Source organism: Equus przewalskii, chromosome 12, assembly GCF_037783145.1.
Source record: "Equus przewalskii isolate Varuska chromosome 12, EquPr2, whole genome shotgun sequence".
Classification (NCBI taxonomy): domain Eukaryota; kingdom Metazoa; phylum Chordata; class Mammalia; order Perissodactyla; family Equidae; genus Equus; species Equus przewalskii.
This window is the reverse complement of record NC_091842.1, coordinates 6,723,615-6,740,917: the sequence shown is the minus strand read 5'-3', so window position 1 is coordinate 6,740,917 and position 17,303 is coordinate 6,723,615. Positions and strand designations below refer to the sequence as shown.

General features: G+C 42.9%; 1 protein-coding gene across 31 annotated transcripts in view; it reads right to left on the bottom strand.

The window, feature by feature from the left end:
• Nucleotides 1–2,232: 2,232 nt before the first annotated feature.
• Nucleotides 2,233–17,303, bottom strand: part of ZNF789 (zinc finger protein 789) — a 31,755-nt gene continuing 16,684 nt past the window's right edge. For 13 of the 31 annotated variants that reach the window (XM_008543556.2, XM_070567552.1, XM_008543557.2 and 10 more), the window contains 4 exons: nt 9,999–10,076; nt 7,077–7,203; nt 4,528–4,641; nt 2,233–3,344 (listed from right to left, as the gene is read on the bottom strand). In XM_008543556.2, the coding sequence (XP_008541778.2) occupies nt 2,332–3,344; nt 4,528–4,641; nt 7,077–7,203; nt 9,999–10,076 (1,332 nt within the window). In that variant the 3' untranslated portion in view covers nt 2,233–2,331. Of the gene's footprint in view, nt 3,345–4,527; nt 4,642–7,076; nt 7,204–7,771; nt 7,905–9,998; nt 10,077–13,263; nt 13,568–17,303 lie in introns of those variants that run through there. The other 18 variants (XM_070567554.1, XM_070567555.1, XM_070567556.1 and 15 more) reach the window with 12 other exon arrangements.

The following is a 17,303-nucleotide window of genomic DNA, read 5'->3' as shown; positions in this document are numbered from 1 at the left end:
TAGCCTCTTGGAGCGGGCAGGAAGCCTAACCTGAGCTCACTCCCTTGAGGTGGGGGCTCCTTTCTCCCAAAGCAAGCTAGTTCAGCAATGCTTCCAGACTAGCCCCATCCCTCCCTCGTGTCCCAAGAATTCTACTGAAAAAAATATATTCAGCAAATCCAACATTTTATAAGGGTCATTTATAAAGGGGAAAGAAGCCCATTTAATTTAGTTGTAAATAGAGACCGAAGTGGAACCAAGTGTAAGCTCCCTGTTTCTCCCTACGAAGTCCTTAGGGTCTGTCTACCAGTGCTGTCCAAAAAACCTTCCCGTGATGATGGGGATGTTCTGTATTGGCACTGACCTTGAAATGTGGCTTTTGACTGAGGAACTTCATTTTGTTTCGGTTTTGTTTTTTTCAGTTTAAATAGCCTCATATGGCTAGTGGCTACCATACTGAATAACCTAGCTCTTTTCTTTCCCTTGGGACGGATGTGGCTGATGGCAGGTATGTTTCATGTTATCCCTGGATTCTTTAGTTGTGCTCTTTCTTTCTGGAAAGCTGGAAGCTTGTGCATTATCCGAACAGAACAGATTTAATAACCTGGATCAGACTTCTGTGTACTCAAGCCTGGATCTGCTTTTCACAGGTCTCCATCTCCCAAGGTTGTTTTAAGGGGTACATATCTCTCATTCACTTATTTCCTCATCAGTCAGAAGTCTCAACTTCTTAATTTTGCTTAGGAAAATACAATTTGGCAACCCTTTCTTCTAGCCAATTCATGATGACCAGTACAAGGATGCTGATCAGGTATTTTTGAACCCAACATAAAATCTAATACTAATTATTTTCCTTCTGCAAGACTTAAGATTTCTCAGTTTTATGGGGTGCCACTTGCTTTCTTCTCATTCTCAGTAGAACTTTTTTGTTTCTGTATGCTGGGCAGGAAGTCACAGAATTGGTAGGAGCAAGAAAATAATAAAATCAAGAAGAAACTAGAGGGGGTTTGAATAATAAGAGAGGGTCTAAATAGCAGCAACTTTTAATGGAGACCTAGGCTGATGATTAGGATATTAGAATTTCAAATGGGTTTCTTGTATTGGTGAGCTATAGGTAAGAGAAATACAGTCAGCTCAACCTGTTTAACCTGAACCTAGGAATGTGCTTGGACTAACTATGGAAACAGAAGGGATGTGGCTCCTCAAGGACTACAGTCAACACTTTTTGTACAAGCAATTTATTTGTGGGGAGAGGTGTTGAAACACTGGCAGGGGAGTGTACAACAGATACACAGAAGGGAAGACAGCTAACAAAGCAGCGACCATTGTGAGTGAATGGGCATAATCCCATGGGAAAACTCGGAAGCAGTGTAAAACCCATGCTTCAGAGATGTTTCACCCAAGGGGGGAGGCAGATCTGGTATTTATCAATTTCTCATCAAGCATGGGTTGAGGCCTGCTCCCAGGATATGCTAGTCAGCCCAGAGCAGTGGCCTTCCATGGTTTTAGAAAAAGCCTACAGGCCAAGAAAAACAGACAGTGCAAGTCAGATGAAGCATGCAGAAGGGGTAAGGCTGGAGGGGTGGGGCCGGGCACCAATGGCATCTGCTGCAAGCACTGGCTTCGAACTCTCAGGAGGATGTAGTAGCACACTAACTTTAGTTTATAAAGTTTACTTTCTTTCTTTTTTTTTTTATCTGAGGAAGACTCACCCCAATCTAACATCCATTGCCAACCTTCCTCTTTTACTGCTTGAGGAAGATTAGCCCTGAGCTAACATCAGTGCCAGTCTTCCTCTATTTTGTTTGTGGGTCACCGCCACAGCTTGGCTGATGAGTGGAGCAGGTCTGCGTCTGGGATCCAAATCTGTGAACCCAGGTTGCTGAAGGGGAGCACCCCAAATTTAACTACTACACCAGGGAGTCGGCCCCAATTTTAGTAATTCTTTATATCTCACCAGTTACTAGTGAGTAGCCCTTACTCTATTTTTAAAATGTCTACAAAGTATCACATCATTTTTCTATATGAAACCAAATAAAGCATTAAATTGTTCACGATCCATCACATGGTCTCCAGCCTGGGGGACCACAGAGCAAAGCTTCTACGCCTCCCTTCTGCCTTAACCTGACTTAGGGGAACAAAGGTATGTATAGGGGGCTCAAGGGAGACTGAACACAACAGCCTATTACATTTTCTATTAAGTGCTTCCGGACCACAGCAAGGTTAGCTACAAAAAGAGGGTCCCCACAGAACCCGTGTCAGTTGCTGTTTATTTTCTTAAAACAATGGAGTTACAAATACTTGCAAAAAGTTTAAGTTCTGGTCTTTAAATGGTAGCTTTTCCAGCTAATATCAAGTAGATATCTGCTCTCTGTGAGTACTCTGATGCTTAATAAAGCTTGTGCGCCAACTGAAAGATTTCCCGCACCTATCGCATCTATAGGGTCTCTCTCCAGTATGAATGACCTCGTGTCGATGAAGGTTTGCCTTAAAACTAAAAGTTTTCCCACATTCTCTACATTCAAAGAATTCCTCCTTGGTATGGATTCTTTGATGCTGAATGAGATCTACGTTCCGGCCAAAGGATTCTCCACATTCACGGCACTTATGAGTGTTGTGTTTAGTGTGAATCTGTTGATGGCTCATGAGGGTTGAATGGCGACCAAAGGCTTTTCCACATTCAAGGCATTTATGGGGCTTTTCTCCACTATGGATCAACTGATGTCGAATAAGGGTTGAATTCTGACTAAACGTTCTTTCACATTCACTACATTTGTAGGGTTTTTCTTTGGTGTGGATTCTCTTGTGTTCAACAAGATATGCCATCTGACGGAAAAATTTTCCACAGTCATGACATTTATACGGCTTTTGTTGAGAATGACACTGTTTATGGACACTGAGTGCAGACTTCTGTTTGAAGGCCTGCCCACACACGTCACACTCAAAGGGATAGTCTGAAGTGTGCATTCTTTGATGTCGAACAAAATTGGCCTGACGCCTGAAGACTCTTCCACAGTCACTACATTCATAAGATTTCACATTTGTAAGAATCTGATTGTGCCTCCAAAGCAATGATCTGTGATGGAAGCGTTTTCCATATTCATCACATTTGCCCCACTTCCTTCTTGTTTGAGCATTCTGACCTTGGATAAGGTTAAGGTTTTGAAGGAAGTCCTTACTGCGTTTACCACCAACAGTAGGGAGTGCAAGTCTGTAAACGTCCACAAATTCATTACATTTATGTAATTTTTCTGAAGGTATTTTGGCCGGTTTCGGCTTTACCACTGATATCTTACGTGATTCTAAATCTTCAGACATTTTCTGCTTTCGAGGTAGCTTTTTCATCTTGTATCTGGCTTCAGAACCTAGCCAAATAAAAAAAATATACATAAATGACCTGTCCACCACAGAACGAAAAAAGGAAGAGAAGCCAACTATTTGTGATATCAGACACTCAAATGAAGCTAAGAAGTGTTCCCCTAGTGACATCATCATACTGAAGTGGCCAAAATTCTTATTTTCACAGGACTCTTGGCTCTCCTAACAGAAAGAGCTCTGGACATCAACTAACCAACTAAAACATGCACAAGAACCTGTATCAGAGAAGGCAACGACTGAGCAAACCCATCACCATCAAAGGAAAAACAACTTACTCTAGGCACTCAGTAGTGTCACATAAATACAGGGGAAATAGGAAATATTTAAAAAAGCAGCATTTTATACTTTCTAGATAAGTATGTTTTTAATAATTCTGGAGGAAACAACTCCTTAAAAATGGAGAAAGTATAAGATAGAATCGAAAAGGAACTAGAGTGGGAGGTACAAAAGCCAATGGAACAGAGCAATGGTTCTCAACCAATGGTGGTGTTGCCTCCTGGGGGATATTTGACAACGTCTGGAGACATTTTTGGTTGTCACAACTGGGGCGGTGCTACTGGAATCTAATGGGTAGAGGCCAGGGATGCTGCTAAACATCCTACAATGCACAGGACAGCTCCCCCACGACAAAGAATCTTCCAGCCCCAAATGTCAACAGTGCCGAGGTTGAGAAACCACAGGGTAGAGGGATGTGAAAAAGGGTAGAAGCAGCAATCAGGTCACAGCAAGTAGTTAGAAGTAGGTATATCAAGAAACACCGAGGGAATATGAAAAACAAAACGAAAGCAAGGGAACAAGAGAAAAGATAAGAAATGAGGGTAGAATAAAGGAGTATCTAGGATGGCATAAGAGCTGTCAGGAAAGACCAGACCAGCTGCCTCAGAGAAGCACTTTACTGCACTAGAAAGAGGAGGAGCTTTGCAGACTTGAAATTAATTCCCAACTCGCAATCCACTGACTGTGTAACAGATATCTTAATCTTTCAGTTTCTCTATCTGGAAAATGGGGTGATGGTCACACCTACCGCCATCAGAGGGCAGTAGGGACGAACAAGTGGGAGAACATATGCCAAACACCTGGCTCAGCATCGGGGACACAGAAGGGGCTTCATTAACGTTCCTTCCCTTCCGCTGCAAGATTTCCACTGGACCGGGTCTTCTCCTCACCCACCTGGGCAAGCACTACCGGAAGCCTTCCTAGTCCCAGCTCTTGGCAGATCCAGGATCCACGGCTCTTCCCACTGCTCCAGCTGACAGATCACCTCAGGTTTGGGAAACTGAAATCCTACTCACGGGGAAGTAAATGGGATGTGGTGGTTAGTGAGTTACAGAGAGATGTCCTAGAGCTCAGCTGGACCCCTCCGGGTTGACAATGGCAGCAAAGATAAGGAGACTAATCAAAAGGGCTGGTGAGAACAGAAATCGGCACAGTCTTTGTGAAAATCTGGCAATCTTTACTGACAGCCTGAACAACAGCCACAGCCTAGGATGTGGTGATTTCACTCCTACAAATACAGACGGTCCCTGACTTACAGTTTTTTTGACTTTAAGCGATATGTATTCAATATAAACTGTACTTCAAATTTTGAATTTCCATCTTTTCCCGGGTTAGCGATATGCAGTATGACACTCTCTCGTGAACCGCAGCTCCCAGTCAGCCATGTGATCATGAGGTCAAACAACCAATACACTTATAACATTCTGTACCCCGACAACCACTCTGTTTGTCAATTTCAGCACACTTTTCAATAAACTACATGAGATATTCAACACTTTATTATAAAACAGACTTTGCTTTAGATGATTTTGCCCAACTGTAGGCTAATGTAGGGGTTCTGAGCACGTTTAAGGGAGGCCAGGCTAAGCCATGACGTTCAGTAGCTTAGGTGTATTAAATGCATTTTCAACTTATGATATTTTCAAATTACAAGGGGTTTATCAGGATGTAAACCCATCATAAGTCGAGGAAGACCTATACAGTGTAAGGAAAAATTAGGACAAAGATTAATCTACCAGAGATGTTCAGCAGAGTTATAACAGAGCAAAACTGGAAATAAAATAAACTAAATGTCAACAGGGGAATCATTAAAGTGTAACATTTTAACACGAGGGGCAAAAAGTATTAGGCAGATAAAAATCCACGTGTTCAAAGAATATTTATTAAAATAAAAAAACTCCCTATATATTTTAAAGCAGACTACAAAACTCATGTAAAGTATGATCCAAATTTTATTTTTAAAAACTATATATGTGTGTGTATATGTATATAAGTGTACATGTATATGAAAAGATGAGGGAAAAGTACACCAAAATCTGAACATGGGTTATATCTGGGCAGTGGGCATGTCGATGATTTTTATTTTCTACTCTATCATTGAAAAATCATTCGGTGATATATATTAAGAGATTTAAAAGCGCCATACTATTTAACTCCAAAATTCCACTTCTGGGAATATATCTTGGGGAATAATCAGAAATTGATACAAGGACTTATAGTCAGAAACATCCATTGGAACATCATAATACAGAAAATGATAAACACACGAGGAAATTAGCAAACAAAAAGCCAAGCTGAACACCCCCAATGGGAAAATGAAATATTATGGATCATACAGTAGACTTATATTATGATCATTTACTATATTTGTGGGGGCTTTTAATAACAGAGGGAAAATGCTGATGCTATAATGTTAAGTTTTAAGGGTTTATAGAATTATACAAAGAATACGCTCAGCTACATTTTTTACAAGCATAGGGGGGAAAAAACCGGAAGGAAATCTTCCCAAATAGTGTTAGCCCTGAATGTTTTCCCCGGGCCTCATACTTTCCTATACCTTCCATGATTTCAAAGTATGCTCTTGTAATGCTTTTAAAAGGAAAATACACATTAAAAAATCCAGAGGTGGGTGGACAATCACACAAGAGGTAGTCAAGACGCTATGCCAAGAGTGTCAGTGGGGAAGTCAAACTGTGGCCCCAGAAAGAAAACTATTTATTGAGGAAACTCCCACAGTAGGAGACTCTGCATTGGAACAAGACAAAAGCAGGCTCCTGGGCAGATGGAAGCAGTGAAGGGTCGGAAATGAAGTCAGTTAAGAAGCATTTTCTGGGTGCCCAGTGATGTCGCAAACAAGGAAGGAACCCAATTCCAAAGAGAAGAAAGAAAAAGACTTTTCAAGAGAAAAAGAAGCTAGCCTTTGGAATCCAAATCAGCCATAATCTTTTCACCTCCTAGAGGCCTTATAGACGGGAGGATGCAGGGGCACGGGGGGACACAGATTAAGCAGCCCTGACTTCTAAAACAAAAGGAAACTACTCATTGTCCACGATCCCTTATTTGAAAACCTTGAGACCAGATGTGTTTCAGGATTCAGGAATTTTCCCAAATCTTACAAAGGTGACTTGGTGTGTATATTTTCTATCACGTCCCACCCCCACAGGGTTTGGAACTGTACTTAATCAACCACACTCATATTTCTGACGCTAAATATATAGATACAAAGACCAAGCGGGAAAAATAAGGATGACAAATAGCTTCCTGTAGGATGAAATCAGGTTTTACCACCTGATGACTTCCAGTTGGGTCTTGTAGCCAAATGAGTTATGAAAAAACTTCTGGTTTTCAGAGCTTTTTCCGATTTTGGAATTGCAGGTGAGAGACTGAGGACTCGTGCAGACACTCAGAGAACTCAAAGCCAAATCTTCAAGTCGAGTCCTTACCCAGCAAGATGAGGTTTCTGTAATTCTCCAGCATCACATCTCTGTAGAGGTCCTTTTGAGCCCAGTCGAGTTGGTTCCACTCTTCTCTGGTGAAGAACAGAGCCACATCCTCAAAGGACAGCAACTCCTAAAAACAAAGTGACTAATTACAGCTTCCATTCTTACAATAACTTTGTGAACTATTATTATCATTCTACAATATTCTATTTGATGACGTGAAGTGACTTGGCCGAGCTCATTCAATTATTAAGTAGATTCAGGGCTCAACTCAAGTCTTCTGACCGTCAGGCCATGCTCCTTCTTTCTTCTATACTACAGTCAACAAACTTTTTCTCTAGAGGGCCAGATGGTAAATATTTTAGGTTTCTCGAGCCGTTTGGTCTCTGCTGAAATTATTCTGCTCTGCTGCTACAGCCCAAATGCAGCCACAGACAACAGAAAGCGAATGGGCGTGGCTGTGTGCCAATAAAATGTTACTAACAGTTCCAGGTCAGTTTGCTCTATACAATACTACCTTTGACAAATAATATATTTCTTCGGCTCCAGGTTCCCTTAGGAAAAAGATGGCACACTCAAATGAGGTTACTGAGGATAGGTTAGTGAGCAGACTATTCACAAAGGAATGGACAGGCTTAAAGGAAACCAAGAAGGCATGCTGAAGCACACAGGGACTGGCTATCATGGGGAACCATTACCCACGAGCTCTGAAGGGGAAGGTAGGAGAGTGGTTGTTGGAATCCAGACAGCTGTTGGAGAGGGAGCAAGACTGGAGGCCGGGGCCTTAGAGGAATGCGGCCACTATCATCCTGCAGCCCAGCAGGGAGGGAGCTGTAGGAATAAACACCCAACATCAATTTCCTCCAGGCCTCTGGTCCCCTGACCCCCTCCATTCCATTTCCAAAAGCCAATCAGGAGCCAGAGGGCAAGGGAGCCCATTGATGGTAAATATAAAGGGCAGCTTCCCAGGGCACAGACCAAAGGAGGGATGAGTGGAGAGAGATCCAGAGGGGGCAAACAGAGATTCTTTAGCACAATGTACATGGTAGAAATTTCCATCTGCAATTGTGTGTTCAGCCCCTGTGGGCTGGGAACAGAAGGTGCCCCACTCACACACTCTTGCAGCTCTTGGAGCAGAGAGGCCATGTCTGCGCCCCCCGCCCCCCTCCTCTTACGAGACATTGTGTGGGTTCACAGGGTGTTTGTGTAGGGAAGGAGCGATCATTAAAAGGAAATAGGCACCCCATCTGAGAAACTTCACGTAGCTAGCTCCGCTCTGAAGACAGACAACAGAATCTCTCAAATTATCTTTCTTTCCTCCGCACGAAAGCTGACTTCCAGGGTTACGGTTTCAAGCCCTCTCTTCCACCATCCCGAATGGCCCTCCTTTACCACAGCTGCCCTGCAGGTCTCCTCAGCCTGACCCCAACTCAGTGTTTGCATTCTTGGCAGCTACGTGAAGGTTAACAATCGCTAGGGCATAACATGGTTCCATCTCCCATCAAGTTCTCTCTGTACATTTAGGTTTATAGTTGGGCCCTTAACGTTGCTCAACAATTCTGGCTCTCATATTTCTCACCAGTGGTACTCTACACCCTTATCACTCTTGTTCCTTCATGAAACACTTACTGAGCACTGATAAGTTGCTAGCCTTCATGCTATATGCCAGTATAAAAATGAATAAAGCTTACAGCTCCTGCAGAGGCCACAGGATATAGTTATTCAGGCTGTGCACTGCTCACGTCTCGAGGACACCATTCACCATTACAGTTGTGTGAATGTGCCCCCCTACAGTTGCTAAGTGCACAACCTGTACAACGGCCTAGCAGCCTTGATCTCTGCTCTAGGGAGTGAATGGTCCACGGTGGAAGATGGAGAAGTCAAGTTGGTAATGATTCAGAGGTCAATGATCCCGTGGGAGGTAACTAGAGGGGGCTGTGAGGACATGTTGCTCACCCTCACCCCGTCTCTTTCAGGGTGCACTGCCCAGTTACGTCCCAGAAAAGAGCCACAGGGCACGTGGTCTTTAACTCCTCTCACACTCCCACTATCTTCCCTAGACATTACCCACATTTTCTCTCATCCTCCTCTCTTCTCCCTCAGAGGAAGTGGTTGCCCTTCTAGAAATCCCTCCTCCTCTGCCTTTGATTCCATTCTCTCACGTCTCCTCCAGGGTCTCAATCTAAAGACGATGACTCTTCCTTTTCGATACCTTTACCCTCTTTTCCCTTGTGATACTGTGATTTACAATAAGAAATATATATTTGGTCTTTATTCCTGTTTCCGGCACAGAGCTCCTAAAACCCTTAGAATTTCCTAAGGCATAAGAACAAAGGAGCATCCTTTCGGTCTTTTGACCCAGGTTTCCAAAATAGCTCCAGAGCCATGTAAGTGAAAAGAATGTCTCGTTACTCATAACAACTCCCTTTCAACGACACCTAAGTTCATGTTAATGATGTGACCTCTGGAAAGCTCCTAAGGATGGGGGCTGGTTGCCAGGGGACCACCCATGTGATTAGATCTTTCATCCCCGCTCCAACACCTTTGGGGAGGAGAAAGGAGCTGGAGTTTGAATGATTCCATCAATCACGCCTCTGTAACGAACCTCCATAAAAACCCCAAAACAGGGGGAGGTACTGGGAGGCAGGGCATGCCTGGAGAGAGCATGGAAACTCTGCACCTCTTCCCACAAACCTTGTCCTGTGCATCTCTCCTATCTGGCTGTTCCTGAGTATATTCTTTTATAATAAACCAGTAATCTAGTAAATAAACTGTTTTTCTGAGTTGTGTGAGCCACTCTAGCAAATCAATGGAAACCAAGGAGGGGGATGTGAAAATCCAGTTTATAGCCAGTTGGTCAGAAGCACAGGTGACAACCTGCCACAAGGACTATACTGAGGAAGCGGAGGAGGACCCACAGCTCACCTTCCACCGGGCTGTCAGGAACACAGCTTCCATGGCCTGGTCTCCGAGGTGGGGCAGGATCCCAGCCATCAGGCTAGGCTGAAGGAGAAAAAAGAATGAGTAAGGCCAGCCTGACATTGAAGCTCTCTCACTAGGCAGCCCTGGGACAGGGAATTCCAATGGGCTCGACAAATTTCAGCTAATACAGTCACTGTGTTTGGTGTTGGGAAATGTGATAAAATGAAAGGAGCCACTAGCATAGTCTTTTTAGGAATTTTTGAAGCTAGCTCAATTTCCAAAGCTTTATTCAAGTGAACCTGTGGCTCTGCCCTCCGCTTCTCCCTAGATTATGTTCTGCAGGACCACACTGAGAGACGGAACACACAAAAGGACCAGAGCGTAGATAAAAATAGGACTCTGACCCACAATGTGCAGCAACCAGCCCAGAGCCCAAACCACAACCAACGCAGCAACAGCCCCCAAATCAGGACCTGCTCAATAACTTCCAGCTTATCTCTAATATGCTCCCCCTACTCCGATTTAAGACCAACAGAGAAAGTCAAATATGCTCCCCTACCTATAGGATGTCCGCTACCATCTATCTAACCTGCCTCCAGCTTTCCCAAGCCAACAACCTCTAGACTGGGCATATCTGAGCTTTCCCCTTTCTCCCCACTCTAAAATTCTCCTTTGCCTGCCTTTGAGTCTCTGCCAAACACAAGCGATGGCGGCCAACTCCTTTGCTAGAGCAGGCTCTGAATGAAGTCTTTGCTTGGGGTGGTCACTGGGGTGGTCCTCCTTTGTTTCTACATCATACATAATCAGCTCAGAGGGTAAAAATGATTTTAGGGCCGTTATCAAAGATTTCAGGCTATATATTATATACAGAGAGGTACTCACTGTCTAAAGAAAATTCAGAGAGCTTTACCTGATATGAATGTTTTATCAATGGAGAAACAAACTGTAAAGGAGGAGACTTCAAAACTGAAAGTGTTCGAAGGTGGGCTCTCAGCAGTTCAGCTCAGTGTATAAAGCATGTGAGGGGTAGCAGAACATGCCACCCCAAAATACGACTGTAGGAGCTAGGGACACGCCATCCCAAAATAATCGGCTGTGGAATATCGGTTATTTTGAGCTGCAGGCACTTGAAAAACCGCAAATACAGAGAGGCTTTCTCTCATGGAATTAAGAAGGACCCCTAAAAGAGGAAGACACAATGGACTCTGCGTGGCTAACCAGGCCCTAAAAGAAAACAGTCAAGCAGCCACGCCAGGACTGAGGTGCAGCCACATACTCTGTTCTCAGAAAAACCACAAATCCTATCTGAAACCCAGCGCTCCTTCCTGACAGAAGGCCAGAAGCCTGACACAGCTGATTTTAGAACACTAGTATCCAGAGGGGAACCAAAGAATCAGAGGCCTTTCAACACAATCCCTGGGCTCTGTGGTTTTGCCTTTATAAGCTCTGCCCTCGCACGCCCTCCCTGGAGCGTACTTTTGATTTGTTCTGGAGGCTGCATCTCCCCGGTTTGCAAACTATATGAGCAACAACGTTTTCCTAACTAAATTCTTGGATTGTAGATATTTTTATTGACATTCTGAACTCCCCTTATTTGCCTAAAAACAGATCCTCCAAAAGGAACTCAATTATCATAAATCACTTCCCTGGGAGTTTCATCAACCAGGGAAGATTGACTCATCGCAGGAGAGAATAGAAGTCGACACCACACCCAGACAAACTGTCACAAGCCATCAGACCTCCCATCTATTCTTCTAGGGTCCATTCTTCTTTCCTAAGAATCATTTACTCTCCTCCAAGATCCCCCCTCCCCTTTCCCTATTAACACGGTATTTAGGTCTGAATTCTAAGCCACTTCAGGAGTTACTCCTTTCCCCACCTCTGTATCGCCCACGCATGCATGAGGCATACAAGCTAATAAACTTCTGTTTTTCTTTAATCTTTTATTGCAGGGGTCTCAGCTAAGAATTCAGAAGGGTAGAGAGAAAATTATTTTTCTTCCCCTGCACGTAAGAGGAAGTACATCGTTTTCTACTGTGACTGGTTACTAGATGCTTGCAATCCTTCGAGAAGAGCAGCACTGTACAAGTTTACTTGTCTGTAGCTGATTGGCTAGGAAGATGCAAGGTCACCCTGATGTCAAGAAAGCTTAAGTTTCCTTTAACAATAGATAGAGTCAGCATTTGGGGGAAATTAGGACAGTTTAGGTTTCGGTTCCCCGGCGATGGGTGGTTGCCCTAGGAGTATTCCCAAACTGTGGTCTCAATTTTGGTTTTCCTTTAACACTATAAATTCAATATTGTTACTCTCAGGAAGCACAGTGATGGAATACAGAGGATTTTCTTTTCTTTTTTTCCTTGTACTTTTCTGGCCACCAGTGAACCTTGGTTTATGTAATTGCATTTTTAAGAAAGTCCCTCACACACTGTTCACGTTCCCTAAAAACACTGTTTGGGAAACCCTCTTTAGCAGGGAGGGACCCCAGAAAATGTCCTGATCAATGGCTCCCCGGCTGGGGAGGGGCCTCATCCCTTTCACTACGTAAACTATATTATCTATTGTGAACGCTTTGCGTTTGGAAGTCAGACTCTAAAATGCCATCTCGCAAGGGTAAAAACAAGGCACCAGACCCCACGTGGAGTCACTCATGCTAAGACCCAGTCACCACACCAGGAAACTATATACTTCACCTAATTACACTTTCGGCCTCTCCCAGGAGTGAAATCTTAAACTAGTCCATCTAGAACTACCTGGTCAGCACTAGTGAGGTCATCTGCCTGAGAGACTCCTGCCAGCCCCTAACGGCAGGTAACCTTGCCACAACCAATCCACTTTTTGCTAGTGTAACTTCCTCGACCCGCTCCCTTCTGTCTGTAAGTCTTGGACTTTGCATAACTCCTCGGGGGCTCCTTTCCATCCGCTACATGGGATGCTGCCCATTCATGAATCGTTGAACAAAGCCGAGAAAATCTTTAAGATTTACTCAGTTGAATTTGTTTTTTAACAACAATAATGGGAACCCCTTAAACTTTTAATCGCATCTCGTTTTCCCCCGTAACCAAACCAAACCAAACAGGATCAATCGACCATTCATTGATCCGACTCTGCTCTTCCGAATGCCAAAGACCTGACACAGCGGAAAATATCCAAAGCTGGCGTCTTCAGGAAGACTCTCCATCAATGCAACTTCCCCTGAAGGCCCAGGGGTCTCTCGAGCCCTGACACCTGCCCCGCCCAGCCCATCAGACTAGCTCCTTTCTCCCCAAACCTGCTCCGCGCCTCCGACTCTCCGCGGCGCCGCCTCCTCCAGGAAGTTCTCAGTCCCCACCTGCAGCGGCCATGGGGGCTGGGCTCCCCTGTCGAAAGGCCGAGACGAACCGGGAATCCGCTCACGGTCGCCCAGCTAACTCCCACCTGAGGGCGCGAACGCGGAAGGTCCCGGCGCCTCTCATTCGTCCCATTAGCGCGCACCGAGCAGAGCGTCCCCGCCCACGTACCTTCTAGGAACCGCGGAGGCTCCGCAACTCTCTGGTCGGGTTGAGAGCGGCGGCCTCCCCTCTCGCGCACCCACGCCCCCGGCCCGGCCAATCAACGGCCGCAAAGGGCGCCAGCTCGGCCACGTGACTTCCAGGCCCGCCCCGGCCGGGTCTCGCCCGCTCGGGCATCCAGAATTTCTAGTAAGGATCGCCGTGGCTTTTAAAAATGCTGCTACCAAAACCCTCCTGTTTCACACCAACTGCATCAGTATCTCCAGGGGTAGGACCTCGTGCAGTTGGATGTTTATAAACGCTCCTCATGTGAGTTTAACGCAGAGTGACCAACTTCTTAGAAAGCCAACCCTGGACACAGCCATAGCAGACAGAAAACGTAATATGTTGAACATAATGAATTATTATATACGTGTTATTACTTTCATATAAAAATATGAAAAATAGGTATTTATCTGAAATTAAATTATTTGGAATTATTTCATTTTCTGTGACATGAATGCTGTTATTTAAGCAAAGCAACAGGACTACCAAAGTGGCAATTAGTTGTAATTGATAGTAGGACTAATTAATCTTTGATAGGATTCCACATGTTTGGTGAAAAAAAGTAAGAGAGAATACAGACAAAAAAAAAACTTTTTGAAGTATTATGTGGAATCTCCCTTTACGTCTTGATTCCCATGGGTTTAAAAAATATATATATAGTGTAGTGTTTTACCAAAACTACTATATAGGGTGTTTTACCAGTATCATAATAGTTGTTTGACTTGGGACAAATTACTTACCTCCTCTGTATCTTAGTCTCCATACATGTAAAATGAGGAAACTAGTACTATGAATTTCATAGGATTGTTATGAGTATTTAAATGAGTCAATATATGTTAGAACAATGTCTGGCACACATTAAATGTTCCTGAAGTATTAGAGGGAAAACCTTCAGTTTTCCAAACATCTTTAGATGAATACAGATATTCGTTGACTCACTGTTGTAGCAGTTGAACTTTCGAAAGACACTTAAGAAAATCAGAAAAAAAACATTCATTTGTTCAATTAATATTTGAGTGCTACAATGTGCCAAGCACTCCTAAATTTCAAATATTACACATTTCAATGTTACTCAAAGTATTTAGAGCTTGATCCAGGCAAAGGGCTAGTGACGTCAGACAGAAAACCAGTTGAACTTTTGACATCGTGTTGTGCTAAAGTGACAACATTGGAGACTTGGGGGGCCTCAAATTCAGGGATAGTTTCCCTATCAAGATATTTACTGCTATCCGAAGCTACATGGAGCAGGAGGCTAAAGAGTTATACTAAACCATGGGGAAAGGAAGAGAGGGATTTTCCAGTCTCCCAGTGTTTACAAGATAAAGACCACTCTTTATCTCATAAGAGAGGAGATCAATAATTATAAGTCCTATATGCAATAGTTTCTATTGCTACTCTTTAAGATCACTGATCCTTTCAAATATTGTTGTGGGTTTTTTTTTAATCTCTAGAAGTTCTATTTATTTCTTTTTATTACCTTGTATTTTTCTGTTCATTGTTTATGCTTTCTTTTAAATCCTTGAGCATATTCATAATTATTATTTTAAAGTCTTTGTCTCCTAATTTCATAATTTCCGTCACTTCTGAATCTGTTTCTATTGACTGATTATTTTCCTGGTTTGGGGTTACATTTTCCTTCTTCTTTACATATCTATTAATTTTTGATTGGATGCTAGACATTATGAATTTTACATTGAATGTTAGAATTTGTTGTCTTCCTTTAAAAAGCATTAGAACCATACAATCCAGAAATTCTACTTCTGGGAAAATACCCCAGAGAGTTAAAAGCAGCAACTCAAACAGACGTTTGTACACCCATGTTCATAATAGCCTTATTCACAATAGCCAAAAGGTAGAAGCAGCCCAAATGTCCTGGACAGAGGAACGGATAAACAAATTGTGGTCTCTCCATACAAGGGAATATCATTCAGCCCTAAATAGAAAGGAAATTCTGACAAATGTTACAACATGGATGAACCTCAAGGGCATTATCCTAAGTGAAATAGGCCAGACACAAAAGGACAAATATTGTATGATTCTAGTTATATGAGGTCCGTAGAGTAGTCAAATTCATAGAGACAGAAAGTAGAAGGGTGGTTGCCAGGGGCTGATGGGAGGGGGAAATGGGGTTAGTGTTTAATGGGTGCAGAGTTTCAGTTTGGGGAGATGAAAAAAGTTCTATAGATGGGTAATGGTGATGGTTGTACAACAATGTGAATGTACTTAATGCCACTAAACTGCACACTTAAAAATGATTAAAAAGGTAAATTTTATGTTATGTATATTTTTTCACAATTAAAAAAAAAACTTTTTTTTTTCCTGGCAGATAATTCAAACTACTTTCAGATCAGCTTGACTCTTTCAATGCTTGTTTTCAAGGTTTGTAAGGGTGAGTCATCCCCAAAAAGAGTATGATCTTGGCTTGAATGCATGAGCAGATCTTGAAGTACTCTAGGGCTAGTTTAGTAGTTTTACTAAATTATTAGTATTAGCATTTTACGAAACTATTAGCATTATCTTTCTAGGATCTCTACTGAATGCCTCAGGTGTTCCATGAGGACTTTCTATTAAGGCTGGCCAGGACACGAACATCTCCCAGCTCTGTGTGAGCTTTGAGAATTTCAGCTTAGTTTCCTGCGTGTTCTTTGGCTGGCATTGAGTCTGCTAGGAACAGACTCAGAGAGGCCCCTTATGGAGATTTCCAGAGGTCTTTCTCCATGTAGCTTTCAGCTCTCTAGGACTCCCTACCCAATTCCCAGCTACCTCTGCCTCCTTGAATTCAAGTCCCTGTCTCCTCAACTCAGAGAGCCAGCTGTCATCTGTTTGAGTTCTTTCTCCTCTGCACTGGGGTCTAGAAAGTACCTCCAGTTGGAAAGCCAGAGCAATCATAGGCCTCGCCTCATTTATTTCCTTTTTCTCCAGGATTTTGGGTCTGTACCGCCTGTTGTCCAAGGCCTGAAGACATTTTTTCATATATTCTGTCTAGGTTCATAGTTCTTTACAATGCGTCCAGTCAGTCAGTCCAGTCCTAGTAACTGCATCACAGCCAGAAGAGGAAACTTGGTATAGTTTCAATGTGCATTTCTTTTATCATGAATGCAGTTGAAATTTTCATGTTTAAAATCTATTTGCATTTTTTAATGAACTGTCTATATTATATTTGGATGTTTTTCTCTTGGCATATAGTTTATGGATTTTGGATTTTGAGACATCATTAGAAATATTTCTCCATTCCGAGGTTAACTTTTTAACTTTTCTGGTTTCTTCTTCTTCCTCTTCCTCCTCCTCTTCTTCGTCTTTTGCTTCTGCTTCTGCTTCTTTAATATGTAAATCTCTAATCCATGTGGAGTTTAACCTGGTATGTGGTGGAAGTTATGGATTTAAATTTAGTCTTTTTCCAAAAAGTTATCCAGTGATGCAAAACAATTTCTTTTAAAGCCTGTCCTTAAATCATCCCACTTGCAACAGCATGGATGGACCTTGAGGGTACTGACATTAAGTGAAATACCCCAGAGAAAGACAAATACCGTATGATTTCACTCATCTGTGGAAGATAAACTAGCACACGGACAAAGAGAACAGTTTAGTGGCTACCAGAGGGGAAGGGGGTTGGAGGGTAGGTATCAGGGACGAAGGGGCACATTTATATGGTGACTGATGAATAATAATGTACAACTGAAATTTCACAATGTTATAAACTATTATGACCTCAATTAAAAAAATCTGCTCACAATTAGCCCTCTGCAAATATCTTTTATACCATAAATTTAGTAAA